This window comes from Lampetra fluviatilis, unplaced genomic scaffold (assembly GCF_964198595.1).
Source record: "Lampetra fluviatilis unplaced genomic scaffold, kcLamFluv1.1 SCAFFOLD_1422, whole genome shotgun sequence".
NCBI classification, from domain to species: Eukaryota; Metazoa; Chordata; class Hyperoartia; order Petromyzontiformes; family Petromyzontidae; genus Lampetra; species Lampetra fluviatilis.
This window is the reverse complement of record NW_027621155.1, coordinates 1-13,698: the sequence shown is the minus strand read 5'-3', so window position 1 is coordinate 13,698 and position 13,698 is coordinate 1. Positions and strand designations below refer to the sequence as shown.

At 55.0% G+C, this 13,698-nt stretch overlaps 1 protein-coding gene across 1 annotated transcript; it reads left to right on the top strand.

Annotated features, from left to right (window-relative positions):
* The first annotated feature begins 11,133 nt into the window (after positions 1-11,133).
* Positions 11,134-13,375, top strand: LOC144954864 (uncharacterized). Its single transcript, XM_078885260.1, has 2 exons — positions 11,134-11,518; positions 12,605-13,375. The coding sequence occupies exons 1-2, from the start codon at positions 11,134-11,136 to the stop codon at positions 13,309-13,311; spliced, it is 1,092 nt and encodes a 363-aa protein (XP_078741386.1). The 3' UTR covers positions 13,312-13,375.
* Positions 13,376-13,698: the final 323 nt, after the last annotated feature.

Below are 13,698 nucleotides of genomic sequence, written 5' to 3'. Positions count from 1 at the left end.
ACACACACTGACACACACACACTGAACACTACATTGACACACGCACTGATACGACACGCACACTGACACACACACTGACACACACACTGACACACACACACTGACACACACACACTGAACATTACATCGACACGCACACACTGATACACACACACTGACACACACACTGTCACACACACACACTGACACACACCGTCACACACACACTGACACACACACACACACTGACACACACTGACACACACACACATTTATATCCACACACACACTGACATTGGCAGACCCACACGCACTGACACACACGTACACCCATCACACACAGACACGCGGCCACACACACACACTGCCACACACACTGACACACACACACGCACTGACACACACGCACTGACACACACGTACACCCATCACACACAGACACGCGGCCACACACACACACTGCCACACACACTGACACACACACACGCACTGACACACACGCACTGACACACACGTACACCCATCACACACAGACACGCGGCCACACACACACACTGCCACACACACTGACACACACACACGCACTGACACACACGCACTGACACACACGTACACCCATCACACACAGACACGCGGCCACACACACACACTGACACACACATCACGCACGCAATGTAACCTTTAATTGAGTCTCAGAGAAACCAACATCATCAGCATCATTTATCGTAATGATAGAGACGTACGCAATCACACTGACATCCGCACACACGGACGCTCATATACACAAAGGTCCCCCGTGTAGCCTGAACAGACGGTGGGGGCAAGTGCTGTTAGCGAGCACCTATGAAGGCCGGAACAACGCACGAAGGGGTGGGTGACCAGCACCACGCCCGCACACACTCATCACACACACACAGATAGATAGATAGATACACACACACATTGATACACACACAGATAGATACACACGCATAGATAGATACACACACACATAGACACACACACATTGATAGACACACACATAGACACACACAGATAGATAGATAGATACACACACACATTGATAGACACACACACACACATAGATACACACACACACACATAGACACACACACATAGATACACACACATAGATACACACACACATAGACACACACACACATTGATAGACACACACATAGACACACACAGATAGATAGATACACACACACAGATAGACACACACATAGATACACACACACACAGACACACACACATAGATACACACACATACACGTATATAAATAAATGCGCGCATACACACACTGACATACACAGATAAAATAACACTCACACACACACAGATACACACACACACAGATACACACACACACAGATTCACACACGCGCATGGATGACTGCACACATACATGGACATTAATGCACGCGCACAAGATCTAAGATGCGGGAACATTTACACAGACAAGGTGAGGCAAAGATCCCCCGTATAGCCTTAACAGACTGTAGGGGCAAGTGCTGTTAGCACCTATGAAGGCCGGCACGGCACACGAGGGGGTGGGTGGCCAGCATCACGCTCGGCCGCCTTTGTTTCTCTAGTGGGGATGTTTACTACACACCGCACAGGTACTCCTTTGAGGCTGAGTCGACCTAGGGGAGGCCCATGACCGGTTCTGATAATCGTCACCGGTGTTGGCCGTGAGCGGGAAACGAACTCCAGGTTCGTAGCGCAGCGTAGCGCTAACTGCTGCACCACCGCTCCCCACGCACACGCAGACACGCAGACAGACACACACAGATACAGACAGATACACAGACATACACAGACACACACAGTCACACACACACAGTCACACAGACACACACACAGAGACACACACAGATACACAGACAGATACACACACAGTCCCACAGTGACACACACAGACACACAGACAGACACAGACAGACACACGCAGACACACACAGACACACAGACAGACGCACACAGACAGACAGACACAGACAGACACACAGACACACACACAGACACACACACAGACAGACACACAGAGACACACACAGACACACACACAGACACACACACAGACACACACACAGACACACACACACACAGACACACAGAGACACACACAGACACACACACAGACACACACACAGACACACGTGCACGATCTCCCGACGTGCCACCCCGAGCACCTGATAAGTCGGTGACGCAGCGGGGGGGGGGCAGCAACGGGAGGAGCCCTCCAGTAGAGCAGGGTGGGGGGCAGGGGGAGACAGAGACACGGGGAGACAGAGTGAGACAGAGTGAGACAGAGACACGGGAGACAGATACACGGGAGACACGGGGAGACAGAGTGAGACAGAGACACGGGGAGACACGGGGAGACACGGGGAGACACGGGGAGACAGAGTGAGACAGAGACACGGGGAGACAGAGACACGGGGAGACACGGGGAGACAGAGTGAGACAGAGACACGGGGAGACACGGGGAGACAGAGTGAGACAGAGACACGGGGAGAGACACGGGGAGACACGGGGAGACAGAGTGAGACAGAGACACGGGGAGACAGAGACACGGGGAGACACGGGGAGACAGAGTGAGACAGAGACACGGGGAGACACGGGGAGACACGGGGAGACAGAGTGAGACAGAGACACGGGGAGACAGAGACACGGGGAGACAGAGTGAGACAGAGACACGGGGAGACACGGGGAGACACGGGGAGACACGGGGAGACGCAGACACGGGGAGACAGAGACACGGGGAGACACGGGGAGACAGAGTGAGACAGAGACACGGGGAGACGGAGACACGGGGAGACACAGAGGGAGACGGAGACACGTGAGACAGAGACACGGGGAGACAGAGTGAGACAGAGACACGGGGAGACACGGGGAGACAGAGTGAGACAGAGACACGGGAGACACGGGAGACACGGGGAGACACGGGGAGACGGAGACACGGGGAGACAGAGACACGGGGAGACACGGGAGACACGGGGAGACAGAGTGAGACAGAGACACGGGGAGACGGAGACACGGGGAGACAGAGTGAGACAGAGACACGTGAGACAGAGACACGGGGAGACAGAGGGAGACGGAGGACCCCAGGCGTGGAAGCGTCGTCGAGGAACATCTTGAGGTGAGAATATCGGGATTGTGGGTGGGTGAGTTAGTCTCAGTGGGTGTCTGGGAGGGTGAGTTAGTCTCAGTGGGAGTCTCAGTGGGAGTCTCAGTGGGTGAGTTAGTCTCAGTGGGAGTCTCAGTGGGAGTCTCAGTGGGTGGGAGTCTGGGTGGGAGTCTGGGTGGGTGAGTTAGTCACAGTGGGAGTCTCAGTGGGAGTCTGGGTGGGAGGGAGTCTGGGTGGGAGGGAGTCTGGGAGGGAGTCTGGGAGGGAGTCTGGGTGGGTGGGTGGGTGGGAGGGAGTCTGGGTGGGTGGGAGTCTGGGTGGGTGGGTGGGAGGGAGTCTGGGTGGGTGGGAGTCTGGGTGGGAGGGAGTGTGGGTGGGTAGGAGTCTGGGTGGGAGGGGAGTCTGGGTGGGAGGGAGTCTGGGTGGGAGGGAGTCTGGGTGGGTGGGAGTCTGGGTGGGTGGGAGTCTGGGAGGGAGTCTGGGTGGGAGGGAGTCTGGGTGGGAGGGAGTCTGGGTGGGTGGGAGTCTGGGTGGGAGGGAGTCTGGGTGGGTGGGAGTCTGGGTGGGTGGGAGTCTGGGAGGGAGTCTGGGTGGGTGGGAGTCTGGGTGGGAGGGAGTGTGGGTGGGTAGGAGTCTGGGTGGGAGGGAGTCTGGGTGGGAGGGAGTCTGGGTGGGAGGGAGTCTGGGTGGGTGGGAGTCTGGGTGGGAGGGAGTCTGGGTGGGAGGGAGTCTGGGTGGGAGGGAGTCTGGGTGGGAGGGAGTCTGGGTGAGAGGGAGTCTGGGAGGGAGTCTGGGTGGGTGGGAGTCTGGGTGGGAGGGAGTCTGGGTGGGTGGGAGTCTGGGTGGGAGGGAGTCTGGGAGGGAGTCTGGGAGGGAGTCTGGGTGGGAGTCTGGGTGGGAGTCTGGGTGGGAGTCTGGGTGGGTGGGAGTCTGGGTGGGAGTCTGGGTGGGTGGGAGTCTGGGTGGGTGGGAGTGAGTCTGGGTGGGTGGGAGTCTGTCTGGGTGGGAGTCAGGGTGGGTGAGTGTCTGGGTGGGTGGGAGGGTGATTGTCTGCCTGGGTGTTTGCTGCACCAGCTGTCTCCTGCCTGGATGGCGTCGTTGTTTGTCCGTCTCTGGCTGGGTGACTTGTTGAGGAGGGGGGAGGGGGGGGGAGGCATTGTTCGCCAGATCAGTCGATGCCTTTGGTGAGTAGGACCATCGGTGGATGTCTGGGCGGGTGACCAGTCGACCGGGTGGATGTGTGCGCAGTCTAACGGCGCGCTGTGTACGGGAGGTGATGGTGCTCTGGGTGGCTGGCTCTCTCGCCTTGCGGCGTTATCGGCGTCTCTCACCGCGTCTCTGGCCCGCTGCGTGACTCGGGTGGGCGTTCCTCCGGTTGACCGCGTGGCCGTCTTCGCTGTTGGCAACATGTGTGACTTGGGTGGTCGCGTGGGTGAATGTGGTGGTTGTAGCGGTCAGCGCTACACTGCGCTGCGAACCCTGGCCACCCGAGTTCGATTCCCGCTCACGGCCAACAACCCCGGTGACGATTGTCTGAACCGTTCTTGGGCCTCCCCTAGGTCGACTCGGCCTCAAATGAGTACCTGGTCCGGTGTGTGAACATCGCCGCTGGGGAGACAAAGGCGGCCGGGCGTGGTGCTGAGTGTGTCTATGTGTGTGTGTGTATCTATGTGTGTGTGTCTATCTGTGTGTGTATATATCTATGGGTGTGTATCTATGTGTGTGTATCTATGTGTGTGTGTATCTATGTGTGTGTGCATCTATCTATGTGTGTGTGTGTATCTATCTATGTGTGTGTCTATCAATGTGTGTGTGTATCAATGTGTGTGTGTGTGTATCTATCTGTGTGGGTGTGTGATGAGTGTGTGCGGGCGTGGTGGTGGCCACCCACCCCCTCGTGTGCCGTGCCGGCCTTCATAGGTGCCGCTACTCGCTAACAGCACTTGCCCCAAAAGTCCGTTACAGGCTACACGGGGGACCTTTGTCTTTGTTGTTGTTCATCTTCTTGGTTCTTTCGGTAAAGCCAGAACCAAGAAGATGAATCCCTGCAGTCACGAAAGCTTTAAATGGAAATGTGTTTCGATTTAAAGCTTTCGTGACTGCAGGGATTCATCTTCTTGGTTCTTTCGGTAAAGTCACGTAGAAGGGAAATAATAAAATAATAAAATAAAACATAATAAAATAATTCTCACGACGTTTCGGCCACAACGCAAGCAGCCGTCATCAGGTGAAGACCAGCGTCTGACGCTGTCTCCCCGACAGACCTGATGACGGCTGCTTGCGTTGTGGCCGAAACGTCGTGAGAATTATTTTATTATGTTTTATTTTATTATTTTCATTGTTTCCATTCTACGTGATGACCTTACCGAAAGAACCAAGAAGATGGACATTTGTTGTTGTTGTTGCGACCGTGCGTTTGGGTTTTACGGATTCGTCGCACGGATGTGCGTCTCGTCGTCACGTCCCGTCGTTGTGTGCGCTCGTGTGGGTGGTCAACACCGCCTCGGGTCTGGGCGGCGAGTGAGTTGCGAGTGAGTTGCGAGTGAGTTGCGAGTGAGTTGCGCATCGACTGGGATCTGGAGGCCGCTGGTACCGTGACCCGTGACCCGTGCCGGCTCGGAGGCGACACGCGGTCCCGGGTTCGTCTGGTGGCGGGTCGCCTGCCGTGGTGTGGATTGCCCCGGTGGGCTAAATGAAGAAGTGATGGAGCCCGGTAAATAAAGGACTGTGGTTGTGGCTTAAAATAAAGGAGTGGGGGAGGAGGGGGAGGGAGAGGGGGGAGGAGGAGAGGGAGGAGGAGGAGGGGAAGGGGGAGGAGGGGGAAGGAGGGGGAAGAGAGGAGGGGGGGGAGGAGGGGGGGGGGATGAGGGGAAGGGGGGGAGGAGGAAGGAGGGGAAAGGGGGGAGGGGGGTAGGAGATTTGGGGGAGTGCTTTTGGGATTTTGCTGTCATAGGCGAGGGGGAGGTGGGAGCGGTGGAGGCGGGGGGGGGGGCGCACCCCCCGTTATTTCACGTACATCTCCGTTAAATATCAAAAAAACTAAAAACAATATTTTTATTCCATTGGTACCTCATTTAATATTAATAATATTTTTATTCTACCAGGTAAGCGTGGCCACTGAGCCATATGGCAGCTCTCTTGATCAGAAGCGATCGCAAAATGATAGCCCAGGCGTCAGGGTAGGGGTGGAACCCACGACCTCCTGTAGACCAGGCGAGGTAGTCAACATCTCACCACGGAGAGAGAGACACGCAAACTCCAAATATACAGCAGCAGGCGTCAGGTCTGAATTGAACCCACGACCTCCTGTAGACCAGGCGAGGTAGTTAACATCTCACCACGGGGAGAGAGAATCACGCAAACTCCAAATATACAGCAGCAGGCGTCAGGGGTCGGCATTGAACCCACGACCTCCTGTAGACCAGGCGAGGTAGTCAACATCTCACCACGGGGAGAGAGAATCACGCAAACTCCAAATATACAGCAGCAGGCGTCAGGGGTCGGCATTGAACCCACGACCTCCTGTAGACCAGGCGAGGTAGTCAACATCTCCTAGCCACCGAAATGAACACCGCGACTCTCACCACCAATTGTGAGACGCGAGCGAGGGGCATCCATGGCTGTGTGGACCACGTGGGGACCAGCTGTGAGTCAAGGTCAAACTCTCCCCTGCCAGTTCACTACGGTCACCATCATCATCAGCTGCAGCATCATCAGCAGCATCATCAGCAGCAGTGATATAATCAGCAGCAACTGCAGCAATTTTATAATCATCAGCAGCAGCAGTGCCATGAATATCGTCATCAGCAGTAATAAAATAATTAAAATCACTACCATCATTATCATCATCAGCAGCAGTAGAATCATCATAATTATCAACAGAAGCAGTCATCATCATCAGCAGCAGTATCACCATTATCATCATCATTACCAGCAGCAGTATCATCATAATGATAAAAAAAAATCTGTATGATCATCATCATCACAAGTATCATCAGCACCAGTATCATCGTAATTATCGGCGACAGCAGTATCATCATTATCATCATCATCAGTATGATCATTATAAGTAGTCGTATCATCGTAATTGCAGTAGTATCATCATCACCATCATCATCAGTAGTATCATCATCACCATCATCAGTAGTATCATCAGCAGCAGTGTCATCATCAGCAGCAGCAGTGTCATCATCGTCATCATCATCAGCAGCAGTAGTAGCATCATCATCATCATCAGCAGCAGCAGTGTCATCATCAGCAGCAGGAGGAGTATCATCATCAGCAGGCGCATCATCATCATCATCAGCAGTAGTGTCATCATCGTCATCATCATGAGCAGTAGTAGTATCATCATCATCATCATCATCAGCAGCAGTACTAGTAGTATCATCAGCAACAGTAGTATCATCATCAGCAGTAGCATTAGTATCATCATCAGCAGCAGTGTCAGCAGCAGTATCATCAGCAGCAGTAGTATCATCATCATCAGCAGCAGTAGTGTCATCATCAGCAGCAGTAGTATCATCATCATCATCATCAGCAGCAGTACTAGTAGTATCATCAGCAACAGTAGTATCATCATCAGCAGTAGCATTAGTATCATCAGCAGCAGCAGTGTCAGCAGCAGTAGTAGTATCATCAGCAGCAGTAGTATCATCATCATCATCAGCAGCAGCAATGTCAGCAGCAGTAGTAGTATCATCAGCAGCAGTAGTATCATCATCATCATCATCAGCAGTAGCATTAGTATCATCAGCAGCAGCAGTGTCAGCAGCAGTAGTAGTATCATCAGCAGCAGTAGTATCATCATCATCATCAGCAGCAGTGTCAGCAGCAGTAGTAGTATCATCAGCAGCAGTAGTATCATCATCATCATCATCAGCAGCAGTAGTGTCATCATCAGCAGCAGTAGTATCATCATCATCATCAGTAGTAGTGTCATCATCATCATCAGCAGCCCCATCTGGCTTGAGGCCTCTCCCCCATCGCCCTGCGGCACAGCGACCGCCTATTAGCGCGTGAGTTCAGATCCTGGTTTGGGGGTTTGACTCGGCCCATCATCATCACCATTATCCCTCTCTCCGGGGCCGATAAAGTGAGCAAAACAAAAACCCCATTTTGTGGAGACGTCCACAGTGGGTCTTGTCCTATGGAGAAGGAAGCTAATTGCTCATTTATTTAATGACTGATCTATTCTCGAGGCATTCCGAGCTTTGCATCAAAGTAGGACCCACGTCTACGATAGAAGGGGGTCTGTGCACATAACACGTGGCCACTTCAGCAGCACTGCTGCAAGCATAGCCTGGCTCTGCTGCTGATTAGACTAGGCCTCGGCAAGGTAAGGTAAAAGGTCAAAAGCAACGAGCCTACCTTTAACCTTACCACAATACAATCACTCTACCCTACCTTTAACCCTTTAGCAGGTAAGGTAAAAGGTAAAAAGCAACGAGCCTACCTTTACCCTACCTTTTACCTTACCACAATACAATCACTCTACCCTACCTTTTACCCTTTAGCAGGTAAGGTAAAAGGTGAAAAGCAACGAGCCTACCTTTACCCTACCTTTTACCCTTACCCCTTGGCATGTCGACGCCTTTACCCTTTTACCCGGTAAAAAGGGTACAATTACCTTACCTTGCCGAGGCCTAGATGAGACTCTGAAAGTCGAGGCCGATGAGATGAGTCAAAATGCGCAGGCACGCGAAAGACGACTGACTCCGTTGTTGCCTCCCGAAGGGGGTGGGGTGGGCGATATTAATGAGTTGGTGGCGGTGTGGATTTACGGCTGTGATTGTACCGGCTAAGGGAATGTAAATACGTGGGTGGTTGTGTGGGTAATGGCGCGGATAATTGAAGCAACGCAATTTGTACACAGACACACACACGTGCACACATATACACACACACACACATACACACACACACATACACACACGTGCTTACACATATACACACACATATACACACACACACACATACACACACACATACACACGCACACGTGCTTACACATATACACACACACATACACACACACACGTGCACACATACACACACACACACACGTGCTTACACATATACACACACATATACACACACGTATACACACATACACACACACGTGCTTACACATATACACATACACACACACGTATACACACATACATACACACACGTATACACACACACATACACACACACATACACACATACACACACACATACACACACACACGTGCTTACACACATACACACACACACATACACACACACGTGCTTACACATATACACATACACACACACGTATACACACATACATACACACACGTATACACACACACATACACACACACGTGCACACATACACATACATACACACACATACACACACACGTGCTTACACACATATACACACACATACACACACACGTGTACGCACGTGCATACACACGTACATACACACGTACATACACACGTACATACACACACACGTGTACACACACACGTGTACACACACACGTGTACACACGTGTACACACACACGTGTACACACACACACGTGTACACACACACACGTGTACACACACACACGTGTACACACACACACGTGTACACACACACGTGTACACACGTGTATAAACACACACGCATACACACACACGTGTACACACACGTGTACAAAAAAGACCCCCCGTGTAGCCTTAACAGACTGTAGGGGCAAGTGCTGTTAGCGAGCACCTATGAAGGCCGGCACGGCACACGAGGGGGCGGTGAGTGGCCAGCACCACGCCCGACCGCCTTTGTCTCCCCAGTGGCGATGATTACACACCGGACCAGGTACTCATTTGAGGCCGGGTCGACCTAGAGGATGCCCACGACCGGTTCAGATAATCGTCGCTGGGTGGCCGTGAGCGGGAATCGAACCCGGGTCGCCGGGTCCGTAGCGCAGCGCAGCGCTAACCGCTGCGCCACCGCTCCCCAGCAGATACACGTGACCACACATGCGCACGTGAAAAACGCAACTAGGCTAAGCAGGCGTGCGCCTGGTTAACGCTTGGATTTGAAAGGGGGTGGTGGTGTTTTGGAATCCCAGGTGCCCGAGGCTTGAGGTGCAAGGTGGTCGTTCGGTAGTTGGCGGCTCAGCAATGAATCGATGTGATCATCTGATGTCACCTCCCTCGCCTGGTATGCAGGAGGGAGATCGAGTCTGCGCTCAGGTGTGAGAGCCAGGAGGCGGCTGTAAACTCGCCACCACCATCGCAGCAACCAGCGCACCACTACTAACCACCACCACCACCACCAATTCTAACTAACAACTCCACTTCCACGACCTTAACAGCTTCCCACCACTGCCACTTTCTCACCAACTCACCACCACCACCATCACCTCCTCACCCCACTCAGCATCGCCGCAACCTCCACCTCCTCACCGCCACCACCACCTCCTCACCCCACTCGGCTTCACCACAACCTCCACCTCCTCACCACCACCACCACCTCCTCACCACCACCTCCTCCTCACCCCACTCAGCTTCGCCGCAACCTCCACCTCCTCACCACCACCACCACCACCACCTCCTCACCCCACTCAGCATCACCGCAACCTCCACCTCCTCACCACCACCACCACCACCTCCTCACCCCACTCAGCATCACCGCAACCTCCACCTCCTCACCACCACCACCACCACCACCACCTCCTCACCCCACTCAGCATCACCGCAACCTCCACCTCACCACCACCTCCTCACCCCACTCAGCATCGCCGCAACCTCCACCTCCTCACCACCACCACCACCACCACCTCCTCACCCCACTCACCACCACCACCACCTCCACCTCCTCACCACCAAAGCCGCCCCTCCGATTAGCACGGTTGGATAAGTACGGTGCGAAAGAAGTCTAACGTACATACACACACACACACACCACCACCACCAACAACTCAATCCCACCACAACCATTATCACCACCTCCTCACCCAACTCACCATCTCATCCTCACCACCACCACCACCACGATGGACGCGTCCATGGAGCGACGCTCATATCGCTCCCTCACAAAACCTCGCCGCGCGAGACGTCACCACAACGCCGCCCAGGCCAAAGGTCAAGGCCAGGGTCAAGGTCAAGTTCAAGGTCAGGGGCCGGGCCTGTCGGGGTCGCTGCTCCTGCACGCGAGCGCCAACGCGGGCGAGAGGCTGGCCGAGCCGCGTGCCCCGCCAAAGTCGTACAGCTCCAGCGAGACGTTGCTCGCCCGGGGCCCCGCAATGGGCCTTCAGCAGGGGCCCAGCGGGGCCCAGCGTGGACCCCCTCCACGGGGGGGCCCCCCTGCCACCACCACGAGGCCCCCCCGCGGAGGAGGGGCCCTCTGGGAGGCGGAGGCCGGGGGACACGCGGCGAGAGGTGAGCGTGGTGGGGTGAGGGTGCTAGAGATGGTCGTGGTGGTGGTGAGGGTGGTGGTGGTGAGGATGAGGGTGGTGGTGATGAGGGTGGTGGTGGTGGTGATGAGGGTGGTGGTGGTGAAGATGAGAGTGGTGGGGTGAGGGTGGTGAGGGTGATTAGGGTGCTAGAGGTGGTGGTGGTGAGGATGAGAGTGGTGGGGTGAGGGTGGTGGTGATGCATCAGCCACTCGTCTCAGTCAGTCGACCCGTGGCACCTGCTGGGTCTGCCCCGTGACCTCCTGCCAGCGGGCGTTCGACACTTCACGTGGCCTCAACGTGCACATGGCCTGGCACAAGCGCCGTGGTGACATCACCGCCACTTCGTGGCGAATGGCGGTTGTTGTTGTTGTTGGTGGTGGTGCTGGTGAGTCTGGTGAGGATTCTGAGGTGGTGTTGGTGGTGGTGGAGGAGATGAGCGTGGTGGTGCTGGTGAGGGTGGTGCTGGTGCTGGTGCAGCGGTTAGCGCTACGCTGCGCTACGAACCTGGCGACCCGAGTTCGATTCCCGCTCACGGCCAACACCGGTGACGATTATCTGAACCGGTCCTGGGCCTCCCCTAGGTCGACTCGGCCTCAACCTCAAACTGAGATGTGTAGTAAACATCGCCACTGGGGAGACAAAGGCGGCCGGGCGTGGTGCTGGCCACCCACCCCTCGTGTGCCGTGCCGGCCTTTGAAGGTGCTCGCTAACAGCACTTGCCCCTACAGTCTGTTAAGGCTACACGGGGGATCGTTGTGTTTTTTGGTGGTGGTGGTGGTGAGGGCGGTGCTGGTGGGAGTTGAGATACTGGTGGTCGCTTCTACTGTGAGTGATGATGATGATGAAGCTGTCACTAATTCTGCTGCTGCTGCTGATGATGATGACACTACTGATGACAATGCTCCTGATAGTGCTGATGATGCTTGATCGTGGTGGTGATGGTGGTATTCCGAATGCTGCTGCTGCTGTTACTGTGCTACTACTGATGACACTGCTATTGTTGATGCCGCTGCTGATGATGATGCCGTTGCTGCTGATGCTTCTAATGCTGCTGCCGCTGCTGTTGCAGGCGGAGATTTCACTCTGAAGGAGATGAGCCGAATGGGGGGCCCAGTGGGTGGCCCCCCATTCCCCGCGGGTAACCGCTCCAGCAGTGGCTTAGCGCTGGCTCTGAACAGCGGAGGGGGCTCCGCTTCTGTCGGGACAACGGGGGTCCTTGGGGTCCCGGGGGTTTCGGGGGTCCTCTCCTCCTCCTCGTTCGCCTCCGGCCTCCTCCTGCCGCGCTCGGCCAGTAAAACTGAAGACGAGTATGGCGACGACGACGACGACGACGACGACGATGATGACGATGGTGACGATGATGACGATGGGAGACGTCACGATGCTGCTGCTGCTGGTGCCGTGGGTGTCATTGGTGGAGCTCTGGCAGCGGGAGGTCGTACTGATGATGATGACGACGACGACGATGAAGATGATGATGAAGTCGACGACACGGGCAGAAGGTTGGGGGTGCGAGGAGGAAGAATCGTGGACTTGAGCGCAAGGTTTTACGGGGCCGGCGATGGTGGTGGCGGAGGCGGTGGAGGCGGTGGAGGAGGTGGTGGAGGAGGAGGTGGAGGTGGTGGAGGTGTCTCCCGCACTGGTCGTGGCTCGTGCCTGTCGAGCCGAGCGAACTCGACCCTCACGCTCACGGACACGGAGCAAGAGAACAGATCGGAGGGAGAGAGCGGTGAGTTGACCTCTCGCACACACAAAAGACAAAGGTCCCCCGTGTAGCCTCCGACGGACTGTTGGGGCAAGTGCTGTTAGCGAGCAGCACACGAGGGGGTGGGCCGCCAGCACCAAGCTCCGGTCGGCGTTGTCTCTCTAGTGACGATTTTTGTTGCACACCGCATCAGGTATTTTTTTAAGGCTGAGTCGACCTAGGGGTGACCCAGGACCTGTTCAAGTAATCGTCACTGGTGGAGGGCCTGGGCGTGTATCGAACTCGGGTCGCCGGGGTTCGTAGCGCAGCGTAGCGCTGACCTCTGCACTATCGCTCCCCACACACACAGCCACACACAGACACACACAAAGACACACACACACTGACACACACAGACACAGACACTGACACACACACAGACACACACAGACACACACAGACACACACACAGACACTGA